Source organism: Gorilla gorilla, chromosome 8, assembly GCF_029281585.2.
Source record: "Gorilla gorilla gorilla isolate KB3781 chromosome 8, NHGRI_mGorGor1-v2.1_pri, whole genome shotgun sequence".
Lineage (NCBI taxonomy): Eukaryota > Metazoa > Chordata > Mammalia > Primates > Hominidae > Gorilla > Gorilla gorilla.
This window is the reverse complement of record NC_073232.2, coordinates 43545384-43558093: the sequence shown is the minus strand read 5'-3', so window position 1 is coordinate 43558093 and position 12710 is coordinate 43545384. Positions and strand designations below refer to the sequence as shown.

The window sequence follows — 12710 nt, the reverse complement described above, 5'->3', positions numbered from 1 at the left end:
TATTGGAGGTTGCTGCACTCTTTGACTTTAAAAAAGTTCCATCGGCCGGACATGGTGCTCACGCCTGTAATCCCAGCACTTTAGAAGGCCAAGGTGGGTGGATCACTTGAGGCCAGAAGTTTGAGACCAGCCTGGCCAACATGGCGAAACCCTGTCTCTACCAAAAAATACAAAAATTAGCTGGGTTTGGTGGCACACACCTGTAGTCCCAGCTACTTGGGAGGCTGAGGCAGGAGAATCGCTTGAACCTGGGTAGCGGAGATTGCAGTGAGCTGAGATTGCACCTCAGCACTCCAGCCTGGGTAACACAGCAAGACTCTGTCTCAAAAAAAAAAAAAAAAATTCCATCCTTCCAGAATGAGTTTACAGTTTTGTCCTAACAATGCCCCTCACTCAAAGCCATTGTACATACAACAAAAGCCTATGCCCTTGGTTTACACTGAGGCTTGGTACAGACACTTTCTAACTTGATTTATACTGCTAAACTATTTTTCCTTATCAGAACAGTTATTTGAGTCAAGTTATATTATTTTAATCATTACTCTTATAATTTCCTTCCTGGTCTACAAAATCAAGGGTAAAAAATTGAGAGCACAATGGAAAAGGCTGAACTTTATTTCATATTCACTGATCTCATTGATTTTCTCTAATTCTAATTGGAAACAATTCACAAATCCATTTCAAGTTACCAAAGCATGAAAAGAAATCTCCTAATACACAGTGAAATCTGGAAGCTTTATTCCATCAATGTATGGTAAAGTATAAAATTAAGGCCCAGGTACTCAATCAAGATAAGGTTATACAATTCCATCTTTCTTCATTTGGGAGACTGGTACTGATAAACCATAAAGACGCCCATAGCTGGCCGGGCACGGTGGCTCACGTCTATAATCCCAACACTTTGGGAGGCCGAGAGGGGAGGATCACCTGAGGTCAGGAGTTCGAGACCAGCCTGACCAACATGGAGAAACCCCGCCTCCACTAAAAATACAAAATTAGCCGGGCGTGGTGGCACATGCCTGTAATCCCAGCTACTAGGGAGGCTGAGGCAGGAGAATCGCTTGATTCCGGGAGGCGGAGGTTGCAGTGAGCCAAGATCACACCACTACACTCTAGCCTGGGTAACAAGGGCAAAACTCCGTCTCAAAAAAAAAAAAAAAAAGAAAAAGCCCATAGCTAGAACCCCACAGAAAACATAGTTACTAAACACTGCAGTTGGTTACATTATTCCATAAACATGCAAAAGTGACTTCAAATGTAACTTATATCTACTGAGTCTCACCAATTTCCCCATCTTGTCCAGGTTTAGGAATGCTAATAGAAGTTTTGGTCTCCATTTCTATTTTCTTCCTAGTGTCCCCTCTCTTTCCAACTATATGCCTGTAACATAAAGTAATTAAAAGAAGATTAAGTCAAAATGTACCAAAATAAAGAACCTCATTATGTTTAAATCCTTTGTGACAAGAGATACTCCCTTACAGAAAAGTAGTTCAGTAAAAGCCCAATATTTGTGGAAGAAATTACAAGTCATCTAGCTTTAGAACATGCTGCAGTAAAGTCATTGGCAAAGATGAGTTTTTGGCCCTATAGCCAATTCAATGCAGAGATAGAAAAACCATGCCCAACACCCGTTTGCTTCTCAAAATTAGATTTAAAATCTGGGTCTGCAATAAAGTGAAAGAAAAGCTGGCCAGCAGGTGCAGTGGCTCACACCTGTAATCCCTGCTACTCAAAAGACTGAGGTGGGAGAACTGCTTGAGACCAGGAATTTGAGACCAGCCTGGGCAACAGAGTAAGACCCCGTCTCTAAAAAAATATTTTAGGCTGGCGGCAGTGGCTCACGCCTGTAATCCCAGCAGTCCAGGAGGCTGAGGTGGGCAGATCGCCTGAGGTCAAGAGTTCGAGATCAGCCTGGCCAACATGGCAAAACCCCATCTCTACAAAAATACAAAAATTAACTGGGTGTGACAGCAGGGTGCCTGTAATCCCAGCTACTTGGGAGGCTAAGGCAGGAGAATCACTTGAACCCAGGAGGTGGAGGTTGCAGTAAGCTGAGACCGCACCACTATACTCCAGCCTGGGCGACAAGAACGAGACTCTGTCTCAAAAAATAAATCTTTTTTTCAATTTTTTTCAATAGAAAAATTAGAATATCTGAGGACTCATGGCAACAGTGAGCTACAGCCAACTCTCGACTACCCCATGAAGACGGGACATGAGCTCACAACCGCCATCACTCCCACTTCAATCACTTATTGACTCATTTACATTACTTGCCTGGACTTCCAAGTATAAATATTCTGACAATCCAAAGGTATCTTCTGGAACCCACAGTCGTTTGATGTGTTCAAGTGAATGAGACTACCGAATCCCAAGAGAGAAGTTTCAGAGTCTATAAGGCACTAAGAGGCCATCACAGGGCTATCAAGTTAAGAACTCCTTGTCATCAACGTTATTTTAACCTCTATGACTTCAATTACAGTACCCAATTCTATGGATGACTATGTCTAAAACTATTCGTTTGTTTTTGCGTGGGATAAGAAAGCCCAATTACTTCCCTTAAGATCTACTATAGTAAGCCAGTTTTTAAAAATAAGATGTTTAGAGGAAGATTGGAAGTCTGTAATTTCCAAGTGGTTTTCCTGTGTGTTGGGATAGAGATTGTAGGGCACCAAACTCTGTGAGGCCTTTGTTTTCCCACCTTACCAATTTGGAGTGCTTTCTGTCAGGCTCCAGTTTGTTACTATGTGGCTAGTGAACAAGCCTATCACAAAAAGCAGTGGTTCAAAGTGCTATTAATAATCTAGGCTTCAGCACCTTAGAAAGCAAAGTGGCTGAGGTTTAAAAGGCTTTAGAATCAAACAAACCTTGGAATTCATATAACCACTGTAAGCCTACTTCTTCACTTAACAAAATGAAGTGAGAGGCTGACGCAGAAGGATCCCTTAAGCCCAGGAGTTCAAGGCTATGGTGAGCTATGATCACACAGTGGCACTCTGGCCTGGGTGACAAAGTGAGATCCTGTCTCTAAAAAAATAAAAATAGGCCAGGTGCAGTGGCTCATGCCTGTAATCCCATAATTTGGGAGGCAGAGGCGGGCAAATCACATGAGGTCAGGAGTTCAAGACCAGCCTGGCCAACATGGCGAAACCCTGTCTCTACCAAAAATACAAAAATTAGCAAAGCCAGGCAAGGCGGCTCAAGGCCGGGTGCGGTGGCTCACACCTGTAATCCCAGCACTTTGCGAGGCCGAGGTGGGGGGGATCAACTGAGGTCAGGAGATCGAGGCCAGCCTGGCCAACATGGTAAAACCCCCCATCTCCACTAAAAATACAAAAATTAGCCAGGCGTGGTGACAGGTACCTGTAATCCCAACTACTCGGGAGGCTGAGGCAGGAGATTGCTTGAACTCGGGAGGCAGAGGTTGCAGTGAGCCAAGATCACACCACTGCACTCCAGCCTGGGTGACAAGAGTGAAACTCCATCTCAAAAAAAAAAAAAAATTAGCAGGGTGTGGTGGCGGGCGCCTGTAATCCCAGCTACTTGGAAGGCTGAGCAGGAGAATTGCTTGAACCTGGGAGACAGGGGTTGCAGTGAGCAGAGATCGCACCACTGGATTCCAGCCTGGGCGACAGAGGGAGACTCCGTCTCAAAAAAATAACTAAATAAAATTAAATTAAATTTGGCTGGGGGTGGTGTCTCACGCCTGTAATCCCAGGGAGGCCGAGGTGGGTGGATCACCTGAGGTCAGGAGTTCAAGACCAGCCTGGCCAACGTGGTGAAACACTGTCTCTACTAAAAATACAAAAATTACCCAGGCGTGGTGGCAGATGCCTGTAATCCCAGTTACTCAGGAGGCTGAGGCGGGAGAATCACTTGGACCCAGGAGGCAGAGGTTGCAGTGAGCTGAGATTGTGCCATTCCACTCCAGCCTGGGTGACAGAGCAAGACTCTGTCTCAAAAAAAAAAAAAAAAAGAGGCCAAGCATGGTGGCTCACGCCTGTAATCCCTGTGCTTTGGAAGGCTGAGGCGGGTGGATCACCTGAGGTCAGGAGTTCGAAACCAGCCTAACCAACATGGAGAAACCCCACCTCTACCAAAAATACAAAATTAGCCGGGCATGGTGGCGCATGCCTATAATCCCAGCTACTCGGGAGGCTGAGGCAGGATAATCTCTTGAACCTGGGAGGCAGAGGTTGTGGTGAGCCGAGATCATGCCATTGCACTCCAGCCTGGGCAACAAGAGCGAAACTCCCGTCTCAAAAAAAAATAAACATTAAATTAAATTAAAATGGAATGAATAATACCTATTTGTCATAAGGTTGTCGTAAGGATTAAATGTGATCATATATGAAAGAGCTTCCCAATAAGTGGCACAGAGCTCCATACAGTCCATGCTATAGGGCAGATGCCCCTAAAGTTAATAGATTAAGCATACCGGGAGAAGGACCCTGACAGTAATAACTTAAGCCTACCTGAGAATCACCCTATGATCTAAAAAGAATTATGTGTTCAGAGTTCCAAACTACGGAATCCGGCTTGGATTCATTCCAACCCAGAGATTCATTCCTTTATCTATGAGGAACATCTGAATCCCTGACCCGTTTATGGAACCCAGGCCATACAGAGGATTGAGGCCCTTTGTTTTGGATTAAATAAAGGCTGCCAGGTGATGGCTGCTAGGGGCAGGGTGCTAAGTGGAAATGTTATATAAACTGTATGCTTTTTCCAAGCAGTTGAAGTTCTGTCCAGCCCACCACCACGGCACCACCCTTTATGCAAGTCCCCTCAATAAATCCTCTGTCTCATTTGCTGGCTCTGGGTCTCTTCCCCAGCCTCTCTAACATGGTGCCATCCCCGTCAAAGTCAACAGGTGTGCGGCATAACATATGCTATCCTCATTAAACCTATACTGGCACCTTTTCAGTTAAAAGTATAGCTGGACGGAAAAGAGGTTTACATGGAAAATCTAAAATACTCACTATAGGCCAGACACAGTGGTTCATGACTGTAATCCCAGCACTTTGGGAGGCGAGGCAGGCAGATCACCTGAGGTCAGGAGTTCAAGACCAGCCTGACCAACATGGCAAAACCCTGTCTCTAACAAAAACACAAAAAAATTAGCCAGGCGTGGTGGCGCATGCCTGTAGTCCCAGCTACTCGGGAGGCCGAAGCAGGAGAATCAATCACTTAAACCAGGGAGGCAAAGATTGCAGTGAGCCCAGATCGTGCCACTGCACTCCAGCCCGAGTAACAGAGTGAGACTCCGTCTCAAAATAATAAAATAAATAAAATATTTGCTACAATAATACAAATAAGCAGTGACAAGGTGACCCCTTGGTTGAATACATAAGAGGAAATTCCTACCAGGTCAAGTGGTTCTCAGTCTTGGCTATACACTGGAATCACCTGGGGGGCTTCAAATAGTGATACCTGGGTCCTGCTCCCACAGACTCTGATTTAATTGGTCTGGGATGCACCCAAGCCCTGGGATTTTTAGAAGCTCCCCAGATGATTCTCCTGTGCACCTGAGGCTAAGAACCACAGCATGAGACATAACCCATGGACAGGTGTTGACAATATTAGGCTCTGATTATAAATTAGTTTGGCCAGGTAATTTCTTTCTTGATCCAAATAAGCCTACAGAAATTATTCCCAAGAAAGAAATCTTAGTATTTTTTTTTTTTTTTTGACACAGGATATTGCTCTGTCGCCCAGGTGGAATTACATTGGCACAATCATAGCTCACTGTAACCTTGAACTTCTGGGCTCCAACAATACTCCTGCCTTAACCTACCAAGTAGCTGAGACTACAAGCACTCACTACCACGCCTGGCTAATTTATTTTTTTATTTTTTATTTTTTTTTGTAGAAACAGGGTCTCACCATGTTGCCCAAGCTGGGTGGTCTCCAACTCATGGGCTCAAGCAATCCTCCCGTCTTGGCCTCCCGAAGTGCTGGGATTACACGTATGAGCCACCACACCCAGCCTTCCGAGTAAATATTACCTATTAATTAGGATTTATCAGACCCAATACCTAATTTAACATGCAAGTCACTTGACACATAATGAGTGCTTAGAACATAGAGAAATCAAAAGACTATCAAGTCAGAATCATGCAAGGAACTTTTACACACCTTAGCAACAGCAGATTCACACCAAGACCTGTTACACTGATTTTTTTTTTTTTCCAGGAAACTGAGCCACAACTTTCTAAAATCATGTTTCTTAGGAAAAAATGTCACTAGAGCCTGATTTGGTCATATTCCAGGAGAATTTTATCTTTAATAGGTGTTTCAGAATGCTATCAAGGTGGATGAAATGAAAACATTTGTGGCCGGGTGTGGTGGCTCATGCCTGTAATCCCAACACTTTGGGAGGCCGAGGCAGGTGGATCACCTGAGGTCAGGAGGTCGAGACCAGCCTGGCCAACATGGTAAAACCCCACCTCTACTAAAAATACAAAAATTAGCCAGGTGTAGTAGTGCAGGCCTGTAGTTCCAGCTACTCAGGAAGCTGATGCAAGAAAATCGTTTGAACCAAAGGGGAGGAGTTGCAGTGAGCCAAGGTCATGCCACTGCACACCAGCCTGGGTGACAGAGTAAGACTCCATCTCAAAAAAAATGTGTGTGTGTGTGTGTGTGTGTGTGTGTGTGTGTGTAGAGACCAATAAGCAGGCTATTTTAAGTAATCCACAGAAAAGGCAGAGAGGTAACAGTGAAGATACAGACAGCTGGTAGATTCAAAAGATATTTAACACACTTGTAATGCCAGCCCACTGGGAGGCCAAGGCAGGTGGACTGCTTGAGTTCCAGAGTTCAAGACCAGCCTGGGCAATATGGAGAAACCCTGTCTCTACCAAAAATACAAAAAATTAGCCAGGCATGGTGGCACACACCTGTAGTCCCAGCTATTTGGGGGGTTTAAGTGGGAGGATCACTTGAGCCCAGGAAGTCAAGGCTACAGTGAGCCGAGATCGCACCACTGCACTGCAGCCTGGGTAACAAAGCAAAGCCCTGTCTTTAAAAAAAAAAAAAAAAAGATATTTAAAAGGTAATATGGGATATGGTGGTTGGGCACAGTGGCTCATCCCAACACTTTGGGAGACCAAGGTGGGAGGATCACTTTTGTCCAGGAGTTCAAGACCAGCCTGGGAAACATAGTAAAACCCCATCTCTACAAATAATTCAAAAAATTAGCCAGGCTTGGTGGTGTGTGCCGGTTCCAGCTACTTGGGAGGCTGAGGTGAAAGGATCACTTTACCCTGGGCAGTCAAGGCTGCAGTGAGCCAAGATTGTGCCACTGCACTCTAACCTGGCAACAGTGCAACACCCTGTCTCAAAAATACAATAATAAAAATAGGCTGGGTGCAGTGGCTCACACCTATAATTCCGGCACTTTGGAAAGCTGAGGCAGGTGGATCACCTGAGGTCAGGAGTTTGAGCAGCCTAGCCAACATGGCGAAACCCCATCTCTACTAAAAATAGAAAAATTAGCCAGGCATGGTGGTGGGCACCTATTATCCCAGCTACTCAGGAGGCTGAGGCAGGAGGATGGCTTGAACCCTGAGGGCGGAGGTTGCAGTGAGCCAAGATCGTCCCATTGCACTCCTGCCTAGGCGAAAGAGCGAAACTCTGTCTCAAAATAAATAAATAAATAAAATAAAATAAATAAAAGGTTATGTGGTTTGGATCTGTGTCCCTGCCAAATCTCATGTTGAAATATAACCCTCCGTGTTGGAAGTGGGGCCTGGTGGCAGGTGTTTGGATCATGGGGGTGGATCCCTCATGATGGCTTAGCACCATCTCCTTGGCGATGAGTGAGCTCACACAAGATCTGGTTGTTTAAAAGTGTGTGGCATCTCACCTCCCATCGTTTTTGCTCTTGCTTTCACCATGTGACACGCCTGCTCCCACTTCAGCTTCTGCCAAGAGTAAAAGGTCCCTGAGGCCTCCCCAGATGCTGGTGCCATGCTTGTACTGTCTGTAGAGTCATGAGCCAATGAAACCTCTTTTCTTTTTTTTTTTTTTTTTTTTAAGACTAAGTTTCACTCTTGTTGCCCAGGCTGCAGTGCAATGGCACAATCTCGGCTCACTGCAACCTCTGCCTCCCAGGTTCAAGTGATTCTCCTGCCTCAGCCTCCCAAGTAGCTGGGATTACAGATGCCTGCCACCACACCCAGCTAATTTTTGTATATTTAGTAGAGACGGGGTTTCACCATGTTGACCAGGCTGGTCTTGAACTTCTGACTTCAGGTGATCCACCCGCCTCAGCCTCCCGAAGTGCTGGGATTACAGGCGTAAGCCACCGCACCTGGCCGAAACCTCTTTTCTTTATAAATTACCCAGCCTCAGGTATTTCTTTATAGCAACACAAGAATGGCCTAACACAAGAGGCAAAATCAGCTTAGTGATACATGTGGAACAATGAAATTAATCTGTAATCAGTCCTTTGACATTTCAGGACATAACACTACACTATTTTATCATTAGTAATCAAGCACTGCAATAAGTATGGAAGACCAAAGGGTCCACCTCCCGCTGAGTTTCCTGGAAGTGTCTCCCCACGAAACTGTTGGGGACATGACTCACTTATAGAGCAAGCTGGGGGCCCTCAAAGTAGATCGGAATCCTTGTGGGGTCTGCTCCACCTCGTAGGCATCACAGGGCTCATCAGCACACTCCATGGAGCCTGCACAGAAACCATCACATCTCACTCAGAAACAATGTTGCTCTATGGACAACAGCTTTAGCCTCAGCTGTCAACCGCTGTTGAGGTTTAAAAAAAGCAATACACAGGCATAAAGAACAGCCGGACACTGTACATTCCATGACACTGCTCTGATACTCCTTCTGACCCGATCTTATAAGAAATAAACCATAAAAAAACACATAATGACTATTTTAAATCTTTCAGTCTTGGAACCCTGGGAAGGTAGCATATGCATACGGTAGTTCCCCCTCATCTGTGGTTTCGCTTTCCAAGGTTTCAGTTACTTGCAGTTAACTGCTGTCCGAAACTATTACTACAATAAGATACTGGATATGAGACAGAGAGACCACATTCACATCACTTTTATTACAATGTATTGTTATAATTGTTCTATTTTGTTAGTTATTGTTATTAATCTCTTACTGTGCCTGATTAATAAACTAAACTTTATCAAAGGTTTCTATATACAGTTGGCCCTCCCTATCCAGGGATTCTCCACCTGTGGATTCAACCAACCGCAGATTGAAAATATTTGAAAAAAAAATCCAGCCTGGGCAACAAAGTAAAACCCCCTAATCTCTACAAAGATTAGCTGGGCATGATGGCACATGCCTGTAAGTCCCCACTACTCAGGAAGATGATGTGGGAGAATCATTTGAGCCCGGGAGGTGAGGCTGCAGTGAACCAAGGTCGTGCCACTGCACTCCAGAATGCGCTTGTCTCTTAAAAAAAAAATTACGGCCGGGCGCGGTGGCTCATGCCTGTAATCCCAGCATCCTGGTTATCACGGTGAAACCCCGTCTCTACTAAAAATACAAAAAATTAGCCGGGCATGGTGGTGTGCACCTGTAGTCCCAGCTACTCAGGAGGCTGAGGCTGGAGAATGGCGTGAATCCGGGAGGCGGAGCTTGCAGTGAGCCGAGATCGCGCCACTGCACTCCAGCCTGAGTGACAAAGCGAGACTCCGCCTCAAAAAAAAAAAAATTACTTGGAAAAAAGTCAGTAAAATAACAATACAGCAATAAAAATAATAAAAATTAAACAACAATACAGGCCGGTCATGGTGGCTCATGCCTGTAATCTCAGCACTTTGGGAGGCCAAGGCAAGAGGATCACCCGAAGTCAGGAGTTTGAGGCCACCCTGGCCAACATGGTGAAACACTATCTCAACTAAAAATACAAAAATTAGCCAGGTGTGGTGGCAGGCACCTGTAGTCCCAGCTACTGGGGAAGCTGAGGCAGGAGAATTGCTTGAACCCGGGAGGTAGAGGCTGCAGAGAGCCCAGATCACTATCTCAACTAAAAATACAAAAATTAGCCAGGTGTGGTGGCAGGCACCTGTAGTCCCAGCTACTGGGGAAGATGAGGCAGGAGAATTGCTTGAACCCGGGAGGCAGAGGTTGCAGACAGCCCAGATCACGCCACTGCACTCCAGCCTGGGTGACAAGAGCAAAACTCTGTCTCAAAAATTAATAATAATAAATAAAAAATAAAATAAAAAATAAAAAACAATACAGTACCACAACTATTTACAGAGCATTTGCATTGTATTAGGTATTATATGTATCATAAGACAGGATTTAAAGTAGGATGTGTGTAGATTACATGCAAATACCACGATGTTCTACAAAAGGGACACGACCATCTGAGGATTTTGGTAACATTATTGGGCAATGGACTAAATACATACGTTCATTTATTTCAAAAATTTATACACAATTACTTTAGGGCCAAGTGCAGTAGCTCATGCCTGTAATCCCAGCACTTTGAGAGGCCAAGGCAGGTGGATCACTTGAGGTCAGGAGTTTGAAACCAGCCTGGCCAACATGGTGAAACCCTGTCTCTACTAAAAATATAAAAATTAGCTGGGCATCCTGGCACATGGCTGTAATCCCAGCTACTCAGGAGGCTGAGGCACCAGAATCGCTTGAACCTGGGAGGCGGAGGCTGCAGTGAGTGGAGATCACATTACTGCATTCCAGCCTAGGTGACAGAGCGAGACTCCATCTCAAATAATAATAATATTATTAATAATAATAATTACAACTCTAAAAGGAACTTAATTTTGTCATAGAATATTAATGGTTATTAATATTAATAACTAAAATTTATCTTTATGATATTTAAACCTCTGTACAAAGAAGAAACATAATAACTTATAAATTGCAACCAAAAACACTTCAGCTAAACTCAAACCCATCAGTACCCTTAGACATGAACATAAATGGAGCTATATGAGGCCAAACATCTCAAATTTCAGTGCTGACACAGAAACACATTAAAACAAACAAAAAATTGATCCTACAATACACAGGACATTTTACTTCTTATCTGACCAAAGAGCAACTAGGATTACCTTGATAGAAGTCCTCTTCATCTTCTTCATGTTGATAGGTCTGTTCTTGGACTGGATTCTTCCTGTAATTCCGGCCATCAATTCTTATAAGCTGTGGACGCAGAACTTCCATGACACTTTCTCCAAATGATATTCCAATTATGCCCTGAAAAATATAATTACCATCTTACCTTTCTTAGTGAGAATTAAAACTCCTATCTCTAGTGTCTGAACCATTATGCAGGTCTGAATTGGGCATCAGTTCACAGTATCTCTCCCACACAAAAGCAGCACCGTTTCCCATTGGATTTCCCATCTGTAAACCAGTTTAGGTTAATTGCTGCATTTTCTACCACACTGGCTCACTCTAGACAGCAAAGTAATTTGTAAACTATTTATCACCCCCCCCAAAAATGATTAAAAGGCATACACTCTTAAAAAAAAAAAAAAAAAAAAAGAAGGAAGGGAGGGGAGCAGTGGTTCACACCTGTAATCCCAGCACTTTGGGAGGCCAAGGTGGGAGGATTGGTTGAGGCTGGAGTTCAAAATCAGCCTTATGAACATAGTGAGACCTTGTCTCTAAAAAAAGAAAAAGAGGGCCAGGTGTGGTGGCTCACACCTGTAATCCCAGCACTTTGGGAGGCTGAGGCAGGCAGATCACGAGGTCAGGAGTTCAAGACCAGCCTGACCAACATAGTGAAACCCCATCTCTACTAAAAATACAAAAATTAGCTAGGCATGGTGGCACGTGCCTGTAATCCCAGCTACTCGGGAGGCTGAGGCAGGAGAATCTCTTGAACCCGGGAGGCGGAAGTTGCAGTGAGCTAAGATCGCGCCACTGCACTCCAGCCTGGGCAACAGAGCACAACTCCGTCTTAAAAAAAAAAAGAAGAAAAAGAAAAAGAGAAAGAGAAAAGGGCCAGGCATGGTGGCTTACACCTGTACTCCCAGCACTTTGGGAGGCTGAAGAAGGAGGACCGCTTGAGCCCAAGACTTTGAATCCAGCCTGGGCAACATGGCGAAACCCTGTCTCTCAAAAAAACAACAAAAAACAACAACAACAAAAAAAAGAGAGATTAAAAATAAAAGGCATTATAAATGCCCGTATATAAACACAGCCTGTCCATGGCTTTGAAAGAGAGAATAAGGGTCTCTTTATTACTTTAACCTAATGAGTAAAATGCAAACTTCAGTGGCTATCTAACCATTTGCACAATATCTCTTTTTTTTTTTTTTTTTTTTTTTGAGACGGTGTATTATTGCTCTTGTTGCCCAGGCTGGAGTGCAATGACACAATCTCTGCTCACTGCAACCTCTGCCTCCTGGGTTTAAGCGATTCTCCTGCCTCAGCCTTCCTAGTTGCTGGAATTACAGGCCCCTGCCACCACCCCCGGCTAATTTTTTGTATTTTTAGTAGAGATGGGGTTTCGTCATGTTGGCCAGGCTGGTCTGGAACTCCTGGCCTCAGGTGATCCACCCGCCTCAGTCTCCCAAAGTGCTGCGATTACAGGCGTGAGCCACTGCGCCCAGCAAACTCTTTCTATCTAGCAAGATAATTAAGACAATGAGGGATATTTAATACACTTAACCATCCAGAAAAAAAAAAAGCCCCTAAGTACTTTTAGAGGTGCTAGAAATTCATACCAAACAATCAGTTCCAGT

General features: G+C 44.4%; 1 protein-coding gene across 7 annotated transcripts in view; it reads right to left on the bottom strand.

Moving 5' to 3' along the window:
• Positions 1–12710, bottom strand: part of ASCC1 (activating signal cointegrator 1 complex subunit 1) — a 121069-nt gene that overhangs the window by 105839 nt on the left and 2520 nt on the right. For all 7 annotated transcript variants that reach the window (XM_055353511.2, XM_055353509.2, XM_055353510.2 and 4 more), the window contains exons 2-4: positions 11070–11214; positions 8593–8692; positions 1283–1380 (exon numbers count right to left, since the gene is read on the bottom strand). In XM_055353511.2, coding sequence (XP_055209486.1) covers positions 1283–1380; positions 8593–8692; positions 11070–11214 — 343 coding nt within the window. The remainder of the gene's footprint in view (positions 1–1282; positions 1381–8592; positions 8693–11069; positions 11215–12710) is intronic.